Here is an 11030-nt window from a genome sequence, read left to right as displayed (position 1 = left end):
TTTCAAGAGAAGAGATGTCCAGAGGTGGTTTTGCCCTTGCCTGCCTCTGCACAGCAACTTCGGTGGCCTCCCATCCAAGTACTAACCAGGGCTGAGCGTCTGAGATCGGGCTAGCCTGGGCCATCCAGGACAGGGCCGTCTCCATTGCAGGGTGACATTTGGGCCTGAAACCTTCCGCCGTCTTGTGATTGGCCCTTGCCGGTGCCCGGGACCTATTCTCCAAATCCCTCAGGTGTCCAGAATCTCAACAAAGGTGGGGGGAATCTGAGCTATGCAGGCAAAGCGTGCATAGGAGTAAGAGCAATCGTTTTGCGGTAAGCTTGTTTTTCCTTAAATGATCCACACGCCCCTGGTATAATAGTCCTCCTTTCGGAAGGCGCACTCTCGTCTGTGTGTGAGAATCAGAGAGGCCTCTTAATACAGTGCTTGTATATTTTTTTAAAAAAATAACGAACCATCTGCTGCCCACTTTATAAGTTTGCTCTTCTGACCGGTTAAAGAGTTGTTCTTTCATCATCTGAGTGATGAAAAGCCGCAGTCCGAGGCTCCACCCATCTCTCTTCCTTGTCGTCCACACAGGTCGGGGTGAAAGGGAACCCCCAGGGCTTCAACCGAGGTCTTGACTGTGATGTCATCGTGGCAGAGGTGAGACCCGGCGTTCGGCGGGCCAGTTTGACGCCCCCTGCTGGTTCGACCTGGACAGGTTGCCTCCCCCTTCCCGCCAAACCCCCCCCCCCAACTTGCTTCTAATCCATGACACCGTGCCTCTCCTCTTTAGGTTCGCTCCACCAGCCACAAGCCAGATGAGATCTACGGCATGATCGAGCGCCTCTCGCCCGGGACACGCAAGATTGAGCTCTTTGGACGGCCCCACAACGTCCAGCCCAATTGGTGAGTGGCCCTGTGCCCCCCCCCCAAGCCAGTGATTTCTCCAGACGGACACAGGAGAGACAGGAAAACCGCAGTACTTCCGAAGCAGATCCCCCTCGATAGACCCTAAAGGCTGTTTTCCCCCCTTCTCTATCGAACTTAGAGAGTTGGTTTGCCAGATCGTTGGTTTGTCTAGCTCCTCACTGTTGGACACGTCACCTGGCGGAGTGAAAGGTCTTCCCTAGCATCTCATACCTGAGATCAGTTAACTGGAGAGGCTGAAGACTGGACCAGAGATCTTCAGCATCAAAAGCGTAGCCCTCCCCAGACTTGGTTACCCCTGTCCTCTGTCTTGAGGTTGGATCCCGTGGATCTGTTCCACTAGTTGGTGGAACTAGTTGTGCCAGAAGAAACCATCTGTGCTGGTGGAATGGGTCCAACGGGGATTTCCAGTACTGCTTCAGCAAATGCTGGGAGAATTGGTGGTGGTGGGGGATGTGATGTCACTTCCGGAGGAAGCTCTAGGCTGCCTCCCCTAGCCTTTACGGTATTTCTCAGAGGAAATGAGAGCTGGGAGAAAACATTGCCTCCACCTAGTGATACTCCAGTAAATATAGTCTCTCTCTATGGTCTTTGCTATAAGTAAAGGCCATAGAGATGAAAAGAAATCCCTTTCCCCATTTTTCTCCTGCCCCTCAGTTCCTGGTGGAGTGGGATATTGGAGCTGGGGCCATAAATCCCCATTCTGGGGAGGTAAACGGGAGGCCTACATTTGACCCATGAGAGATACCCGAATAACCAGTGCCAGCATCTGTCGTGTAAGTCCAAGGTGACTCCTTCCACCTGTCCGTCTACGTAACAGTCACCTGTCAGTTGTCTCAGGCTAGTAAGAAGTCATCTGGACCAGTCCCTTTTAATGGATTCCTTTGCAAGACTGGAGTAACATTCTCCAGGTAAACGCACGAAAAGGGTACCGAGCCTACCTGCGAAAGGCCAGGTTGTACGGCTTTTCCAGAGGCCCTTCAGACATGTAGCTCAAAGTAAAGGTAAAGGTTCCCTTGCTCGAAAGCCAGTCGAGTTGCTCTAGGGTTTCGGTGCTCATCTCCGTTTCAAAGCCGAAGAGCCAGCGCTGTCCGAAGATGTTTCCGTGGTGACATGGCCGGCATGACTGAACACCAAGGCGCACGGAACGCTGTTCCCTTCCCACCAAAGTGGTACCTATTGATCTACTTGCAATGTCTTGCTTTCGAACTGCTAAGTTGGCAGGAGCTGGAACTAGAGACAGGAGCTCACTCCGTCATGCAGCACACTCGGGTCTCGAACTGCTGAACTACCGACCTTCCACAGCCTGCAGTTCAGCGTCTTAACCACTTGAGCCACCACAGCTCAAAGTAGCTCAAAGGCCACTGGCCAAATTATGGGAGCCTTTGAGAGACTTTTCATTGAGAGCTTCCGGAAGGCACCTGTCTGGGGAACACAGGATGTTGGACATTTGGTCTGATCCACTGGGACTCCTTTTTTTGGAAGCCCGTCAGGGCAAAGATGTTCTCCAGATGATATTCTGCTCTTGCTGGGGATGCTTGCACACAAGGGAACCATTTCCTTGTGACGCCTGGACCCTTCTAATTTGTTTCCCGTCCTTTCTAGGATCACCCTTGGCAACCAGCTGGATGGGATTCACCTGCTGGACCCCGATGTGGTGGGCCAGTTCAAGCAACGGTACCCAGACGGCATCATCTCAAAGCCCAAGAACATGTAGTTGGGGGGGGCAGGGGCGGGTTGTCAATCCCATGGACCAAGGACTGTTCGTTTGGAGAGGGAATGTCTGCGTGTATTCTGATATTTAGTTTTGTAATAAAAAAGGGGATACTTTGTTCCTTAGGTAGAGAAAAGCATCAGCAAAGACCCAGCTCTGGCCTAGCGGAAAGAGGGAGAGGCTTCCCTCAGTCCCGGATAAGCACGTAGGGGGAGCTGTTTTCTCTGCTACTGCTCGAAGATTGATTAGTTGGACTTACTGTGAAGGTTCCTTCTTCTCTTCTCGGGGGCGGAGCCATCCTCTGGGTTACGCCTCTGATTTGCTCCTAGGCAGGGTTTATGCAAATTAAAGTGATCCCTAACAGGACCCGTCAGAGGCTGACTGACCTCCATTCCTTGCCCCCCAAGCCCTGCTGCTCCAGGCACGACTGGCTTAGCCAGCTCCTTTTTTGTTGCCTGTATTTTTCTTATGTGCGCACGCACCTGAAAGTCACGGCAACCTCTGGTGACTGACCCCTGCTGGGGGCCTGGAGGATATTCAGAGCGGTGGCTGAACGAAGCCTGCCCCTGCATCCCGCCTCCGGTATTCCAAAGAGGTCTCCAATCCAAGGACTTGCCAGAGTCGACCCTGCTTAGCTTCCGAGATCGGGCTTGCCTGGGCTATCCAGGTCAGGGGTAGCCGGCTCCTTCTTGTAGGCCCCTGAAGAGAGTAAGAGAAAGGAGCCGGCAAAGCAAGTTTGCCTGGAGCAGTGGGGCTTCCCGACTGGGGAGGTCTGCCTCCAAATGGACCTTTTAGGGATCAGTTCAATTTGAACACGAGAGAAGCCAATGTTGGATCAGCCAAAGGCCCATCTAGTCCAACACTCTGTGTCACACAGTGGCCAAAAATACCAGGTGCCATCAGGAGGTCCAGCAGTGGGGCCAGGACACTAGGAGCCCTCACACTGTTGACCCCCCCCCAAGCACCAAGAAGACAGAGCATCACTTGCCCCAGAGCCCCTATCTATACCTTGTGGCTAATAGCCACTGATGGACCTCTGCTCCATATGCTTATCTAATTCCCTCTTGAAGCCGTCCATGCTTGTAGCCGCCACCACTTCCTGTGGCAGTGAATTCCAAGTGTTAATCACTCTTTGGGTGAAGAAGGACTTCCTTTTATCCGTTCTAACCCGACCGCGCGGCAATTTCATGGAGTACCCACGCGTTCTTGTATTGTGAGAAAGGGAGAAAAGGACCTCCTCTACCTGCTCTGTCCCATGCATAATCTTAATTTGCACGAACCCTGCCTTGGAGCAAGTCGGAGGCATAACCCAGAGGAGGAGGACAGGGCGAAACGATACAGGAGCAGGTCCCACCTCCCCTCTGCTCCTACAGCTAGATTGGAGTCCTTAGAAGCCAGCAAGTGGGGTTTTTTTTGGGGGGGGGTATGAGCTTTGGAGGTCGGAGCTCCCTTGAAGGAAGCTTTCATTTCCAAAAGCTCCCACCCCGAAAAACTTGTTTGTCTCTAAGGCGCCAATGGACTCAGATTTAGCTGATTGCAGACCAACAATGCTACCCTCCGGAACAATGCTCCTACATTTATGTGGGGGTCAGGAAATGCAAAAAATAGGATGGGTAGGTGGGGGACTTACATCTGCCTGCTCTGGTGGACCCAGATTCAACATCTGGAGCTTCGTTATACTCAGGGCTATTTTTGGGCAGGAACACACAGGAGCGGAGTTCCGGCTGGCTCCTGAGTTGGCCACGCCCAGCAGGAACTCATTAGCATAATAGGCCACACCCAACAGCAGGAACTCATTAGGACTGGCTACATTAGGGGTGTGTGGCCGAACATGCAAAGGAGTTCCTGCTACAAAAAAAGGCCCTGGGTTTTGACAACAAACGAGGTAAACAGAATAAGAAGCAAAAGGTGGGTGTGGCTGGATGACCACACTTCTGGTAACATGAGGGTGCGGCCTAATGTGCCAATGAGTTCCTGCTGTTGGGTGTGGCCTATTATGCTAATGAGTCCCTGCTGGGCTTTTTCTACAAAAAGACCCCTGGTATACTGAACTGGAAGACCGGCTCCTCTAAATCCGTGGGTAGGCCCCATCTATGTTATGGGGCAGAGGGGATGCTGTGCTCTGCATTTCCCCTGCCTGGTAACATCCGCTGCACTGCAGGGCTGCAGTATTTATTTCTATCCAATTCCTTTCTGGACAACTGCCAGTTGAAAGCCCTCCCCGGGGCAGGGATTGGATCTGGGACTTTCCGAACACAAAGCATATGCTCTGCCCAAGTCATCCCTTATGGTGGTCTGGTCCACCAGCGATGGTGCTATCCAAGTCCAGCACCTCATACACATGAAGCTGCTTTATATGGAAGGAGACCCACGGTCCATTGGGGGGGTCTGTATTTTCTACCCAGACTGACCGCCACTCTCCAGTGTCTCGGGTCAAGTCTTTCACATCACCTGCTGGCCCGGTCCTTAAAAAAACTGGAGATGCTGGGGATCGAATTCGGGGGCTTCCGCAGGCAAAGCGGAGGCTTCTTCGCCGAACCTCAGCTCTCTCCCTCGAAAACAGAAGCCACACTTGACACCCAGTTCTCCATCCCCACACGGTTCTTGAAAAGAGCTCTGTCATCCCCCCACTGACCTCAAGAGGGCAGCAGATGAAGAATGCTAGCTTCTGACCAGGAGGTTCACCTCTTCCGGAAAAGAACGCCATCCCTTTCATGCACAGATAAAGGCTCCTTGGCCCAGGGTGGAAAGCTTGCTGCTTCATTTCGGTCCCCCCCGCTTCCCCCAACAAGAACATGGCAGGCCCCGGCCAAAGATTCCCGTTCCAGCTTTAATCAGCTCCATCAAGAGAAACAGACCAAGGGACAGAGTTTAGGGGGGGGGGAAACCTGAAGTGTTCAAATAATTTCCTCCTCCCCCCCCGTAAAATTTCCCCCCCCCCCCCCCCCCCCAGATACAGGATGATGTTCTCTGTCGTCAAGGGTCTCCGAACCGGCGTGCAAGCCGTCTCCATCTTCCCCCTCAGTGGCATGGCAGTAATTTTTTCCCTCTCTCTTTTTTTTTGTCCTTCGATAAAAGACGCGGGGCACAGGGGAACACAAACTATAGTTTTTCTCCCCAGCCGTGAAAGGCCGGGGATGTTATTTGACAAAAACAACGTTGTTTGAATTGCGGGAGGCCAGCCAAGCTAGAAATACATCCCTGTGAAGAGAAGAGAGAGAGAGAGAGAGAAACGTCAGCAGGGAGGGGGAGAAGGATCCTAGGTGCAAATTCCTTGTACGTCACCGTGTCTGAGTCAGCATCCCAGACAAATAACCGTCCATACTCCACTTTAAACACCTCCAAGGAGGGAGAGCCCACAATGTCCTCGGGCAACTGACTTGAATGCATTATCTCCTTTCCTTCCCCGAAGGGGAAATGGAATTACATAATGATTAAGGAAAGCCCCAGGTACTTAACATAAGAACATAAGAGACGCCAATGTTGGATCAGGCCAAAGGCCCATCCAGCCCAACACTCTATCACAAAGTGGCCAAAGATACCAGGTGCCATCAGGAGGTCCACCAGTGGGGCCAGGATACTAGAAGCCCTCCCACTGTTGCCCCCCCAAGCACCAAGAAGACAGAGCATCCCTTGCCCCAGAGTCCCTATCTATACCTTGTGGCTAATAGCCACTGATACTAGTCCTCCTGATCCAGTGGAAAACCCCTTCATTTGAATAAGGGCGGCCAATGGCAGGGCCTATTGCGCAGTGGCCCCACCCACTTTCTGAAAAGCTCGACAGGTGAGATGGCGCCCACTGGTACCACGTTGGGGAGCTCTGTCATAGAGACTTGCGAGGTCCATCAGTGTCTATTAGCCACAAGGTATAGCAAGGGATGCTCTGTAGTCTTGGTGCTTGGGGGGGGGGCAACAGTGGGAGGGCTTCTAGTGCCCTGGCCCCACTGGTGGACCACCTGATGGCACCTGGTATTTCTGGCCACTGTGTGATACAGAGTGTTGGACTGGATGGGCCACTGGCCTGATCCAACACTGGCTTCTCTGATGTTCTTACGACCCACTTGAGAGTCGAGGTCCACGAGAAGAACGTTGGATTGGATTGTTTTAGGGCCCCGTCCAACTTCTTAATTTAATTCTAAACTCCCCCTTTACCAGAATGGATCCAACCATCAATACCGAGCATTTTTTTGAAGAAAAAAAACCAATCACTTAAAAAAAAAAAATCCTCCCCCACTCATTTAAATTTGAGTGTTTAGGCAGGATGTGAGAGACGGACTTAACACGACTGTGGTCCCCAGAAACCGGCTGCGCTAAAGAGAACGCGAAAAGGTGCCAGAATCTGGTCTCTTGATGCCCGCTGCCACACCTCGACCTGCCGGGGGTGCCCAGAAACGCCAATGCACAGCAGCGCCGGGCGGCTCGCTCACGCACCTGCAGTGCTTCACCACGCACTCGCTGCTGCAGTATTCGTTGTCCCAGTCGCTGCTGGCTACTGGCGCGTTGTCGCAACCGGCGCGGATGCAGCGAGGGCGGGGGGACAAGGCCACCGGCGATTCGGACACCAGCTCCACGTGCATCGGGGACTCCACCTGGCGAGAGGCAGGAAAGATAACTGGTGTCGCACTGGCTGCCGCCGGGTTTGCAAAAGAGCTGCTCGCCTGGGGTGAGCAGAAGCCACCGGCAAGTGACCCTGCGGTGAGGCTTGTGGAGTGAAGGTACCCTCCACGAATCTTTCCGGGTTATCAAAGCTTAACGTGGTGGTGGAAACGACCATCAAGTCACCGCCGACTTACACTGGGTTTCCGAGGCAAGAGACATTTCAGAGGTGGTTTGCCATGGCCTGCCTCTGCGTAGCAATCTTGGACCTCCTTGGTGGCCTCCCATCTAAGTACTAACCGGGCCCGACCCTGCTTAGCTTCCGAGATCAGACCACCCAGGTCAGAGCATGAATGCTTAATATATTATCCATCCCCCCAAATCTATGGCTTTATTGGTATAATCCAATTTCTATTCTTAGTGACTGGCAATTTGCTGTCAGGAGACTGATGCAAAACAATTCCGACTTCTTGTAACACCCACCCACCGAGGAACTAGCTTTCTTCCTGGGGTCACCTTCCATTTACGCCCACGGGTGCTTGGCAGGTGAGATGCCTGTGTTCAAAAGGGCTGGCGACTGTGCCACCTGCACCCCCCATATTTGGGCACTCCTTTGGGGGCGCAACGTCCTTCCTTCCACCGCGAAACCACGTGTCGGCATCGCGTCGCCGTAACAGGGTGGGGCAGGGTGGTTTAGAAATCCATGGGACCGCAGTCCGGCCACTAACCAGACTTTGGTTTCGGGTGCTTGGCAGGTGAGATGCCTGTGTGCAAAAGGGCTGGCGACTGTGCCACCTGAACCCCCCATATTTGGGCACTCCTTCGGGGGCGCAACGTCCTTCCTTCCACTGCGAAACCCCGTGTCGGCATTGCGTCGCCGTAACAGGGTGGGGCAGGGTGGTTTAGAAATCCATGGGACCGCAGTCCGGCCACTAACCAGACTTTGGTTTCTAGCACTGAGCCCGAGACTTGGGGCTATTTGCAGAATTTGTATTTTATTGGGCATGTCTGGTTTGCCACCACTGTTTTTAAAGAGAGCTGGGAGAAAAGGGGCCTGGAGATTTGGGGGCGGAGCCTGTGAAGGGCAGAATTTGGGGAGGGGTGGGAGCCCAGCAGGGTGATGACTACCTAGAGTCTCCGTTCCATGGCTGCCGTTTCCTCCAAGGGAACGGATCTCTGACGCCTGAAGATAATTCCAGAACGGTAATTCCAGAAATTCTCCAGCCCCCACCTGGAGGCTGGCAACTGACCCGCATCCTTCAATGGGACTGTCTTTCTTTCCCCAATGACCCAACTAGTCTTGGGCAGGACCACTTGTACAAAACCCACCCTCGGTTTCCATCCTCCAGGGCCATCTAGTCTAGCCCCCTGCATAATGCAGGGAATTCACAAATACCTCCCCCCCACCCACCCCCAGTGACCCCTGTTCAATGCCCAGAAGATGACAAAAAAACCCCTCCGGAATCTCCAGGCCAAAGCGGCCTGGAGAAAAATGGCTTCCTGACCCCAAAGGGGTGATAGGCATTTCCCTGGGCGTGGAAGAAGGGACCAGAAGAAAGAAGCACTACCCCTCCCTTTTCGTGACCTGCCTAAATTCACAGGATCGGCATTGCTATCAGATGGCCATCTAGCCTAGGAGTGGCCAATCTGTGGCTCAGGAGCCACATGTGGCTCTTTCACGCGGGGCAGCTGGGGAAGCGAGGGGGAGGGCCTGCCTCCCCAATTGGTCTTCCCTTCCGCAGCCAGTGTTCCCCTCCCTGAGTAGGCCTGAGGTGTGTGTGGAGGGGAGCAGAGAAAGCAACTTTAAATGTGTGCCCAAAGCCCCCTCCCCCTGTTGTCTGGCTCGAGAGAAGGAATTTGTCTCTTTAAATCCCTTTGCCAAGCCAGCCAGCAGGTGGGTGGGTGGGGCTTGGAGAACGCATTTAAAGTGACATCTGTTTTTACCCCGGGCCCTTTTGTTTTTATTTCTGACAGCCTCATTTAATGTTCATAAAAAGTAAATGTGCATATTCCCCAATAAAAACATGTGTAAGGTTTGTTCATGTCTTGCAGCTCTCAAACATCTGACGCTTATTCCATGCGGCTCTGACATTAAGCAAGTCTCTGGCCCACCCCTGATCTAGCCCCTGCTTAAATACCTCCAAAGGAGGAGAGCCCACCACCTCCTGTTGCACTGAGGAACCGTTTTTGCTCTAATTGTCAGGAAGTTCTCCCTCGTGTTTCGCTGAGTGCCCATCCTCACCTCGAAGCCACTGCAGCCAGGAATTTGGCCATAGCCAAAATAATACCAGGATCGGTATGGGCTAGCAGAGAAAACAGAGGAACGACCGAAACCCTGGGAATGACCGCTGACTGTTCCTCCAGCACACGTTCCCTGCCTCACTCTGCTGTCAGCCACTGCCCCTGAACCCAGATCAAACAGGGGCCCCAACCAATGCTCCCCCTAAGCTGTGGAGTCTTGTGAACAAAGATTCTGCTTCGGGAGCTACTGGCATCAAAGTTGTGAGCGAGCAGTTTGGCTACTGCATAAATGAGTTCGCTCTGGAGCCATCCTTCTTGAGCTCAGACCAAAAAGTGTCAGCTGGAGGCTAAAAAACTGTGAGCAGGCTCACACTGACTCAGCTTAGAGGGAACACTGGCCCCCAACCAATGCTCCCTCTAAGTTGTGGAGTCTTGTGAGCAAAGATTCTACTTTTTGAGCTGCTGGAATTAAAGTTGTGAGCAGTGTTCCCTCTAAGCCGAGCGAGTGTGAGCTAGCTCACAGTTTTTTACCCTCCGGCTCACACATTTTTGCCTTAGCTCAGGAAGGGATGGCTCTGGAGCAAACTAACTTATGCAGCAGCCAAATCGCTCGCTCACAGCTTTAATGCCAGGAGCTCACAAAGTAAGAATTTTTGCTCACAAGTCTCCACAGCTTAGAGGGAGCCTTGGTTGTGAGCGAGCAATTTGGCTGCTGCATAAATGCGGTAGCTCTGGAGCCGTCTCCCCTGAGCTAAGACAAAAACGTGTGAGCTGGAGGCTAAAAAACTGTGAGCTGGCTCACACTGACTCAGCTTAGAGGGAACACTGGCCCACAACTGTGAAGCATCGATGGGGCGGGCGACCCAATTCCCAGGGTGGAAATGTCTCCCCGCGGCCTCCCTCCCCCCGCCCCAATTCCCGGCTTCTTACCTCCGGCACGACATCGGCCGTGATCATCTCGACCGGCTCGGGGGACGCCTGGAGCTCCGGGGCGGGTCTCTCGGGGCTGCTCTCCTCCGTCCGCAGGGCCAGGGGCTGGATCTGCAGGGCCGGCGGGGGCAGGATCTTGATCTGCAGGGGGGGCGGGGGCGTCTGCAGGTTCAGGCGCACCTTCTGCTGCAGGGGGGGCTGCTGCATGGCCTGGAGTGGGGGCGGCTGCTGGAGGATGGTGACGGGCTGGGCGGGGGGCTGCTGGGGCATCTGCTGGAGGGGAGGGGGCTGGAGGCGCGGCAAGTGCATGGAAGAGGCGGCGGCCGCCGCGGCCGCCAGGACGGAGCGGGGGACGATCTGGGTGGTCCCCGTCCCGGTCTGCAGCTGGCTCAGCTGGATCCCCCGGGAGGTCATCGGGGACCTATCCGGGGTGAGGTCCGTCTCTCCTGTCGTCCTCGTGAGAACTGGAGGCTGAAAGACAAGGGCTTGCTGCGAGGCTCCAGGCTCGGATGGGAGACGGAAGGGGATAGACGATAGGGGATAGACGAGACGGAAGGGGATAGAAGAGGAGTTAGAATCTCACGATCAGAGATCGCCCAGCGTCTGGTGAACTGATCCTCTGCCCCCACCCTCACGG

At 54.0% G+C, this 11030-nt stretch overlaps 2 protein-coding genes across 2 annotated transcripts in view; one reads left to right on the top strand and one right to left on the bottom strand.

The window, feature by feature from the left end:
* Positions 1 to 2676, top strand: part of METTL3 (methyltransferase like 3) — a 16311-nt gene extending 13635 nt beyond the window's left edge. Inside the window, exons 7-9 of the mRNA XM_015420435.1 lie at positions 580 to 645; positions 779 to 891; positions 2518 to 2676. Of these exons, the coding sequence (XP_015275921.1) occupies positions 580 to 645; positions 779 to 891; positions 2518 to 2629 (291 nt within the window). The 3' untranslated portion in view covers positions 2630 to 2676. The remainder of the gene's footprint in view (positions 1 to 579; positions 646 to 778; positions 892 to 2517) is intronic.
* Positions 2677 to 5559: 2883 nt separating this feature from the next.
* The window catches only part of TOX4 (TOX high mobility group box family member 4), a 16344-nt gene continuing 10873 nt past the window's right edge, over positions 5560 to 11030 (bottom strand). Inside the window, exons 6-8 of the mRNA XM_015420434.1 lie at positions 10394 to 10897; positions 7058 to 7215; positions 5560 to 5827 (exon numbers count right to left, since the gene is read on the bottom strand). Coding sequence (XP_015275920.1) covers positions 5767 to 5827; positions 7058 to 7215; positions 10394 to 10897 — 723 coding nt within the window. The 3' untranslated portion in view covers positions 5560 to 5766. The remainder of the gene's footprint in view (positions 5828 to 7057; positions 7216 to 10393; positions 10898 to 11030) is intronic.

This window comes from Gekko japonicus, unplaced genomic scaffold, assembly GCF_001447785.1.
Source record: "Gekko japonicus isolate JY-2015 unplaced genomic scaffold, Gekko_japonicus_V1.1 scaffold441, whole genome shotgun sequence".
Classification (NCBI taxonomy): Eukaryota; Metazoa; Chordata; class Lepidosauria; order Squamata; family Gekkonidae; genus Gekko; species Gekko japonicus.
The sequence above is the reverse complement of the archived record's forward strand: the minus strand, read 5'-3'. Positions and strand labels throughout refer to the sequence as shown.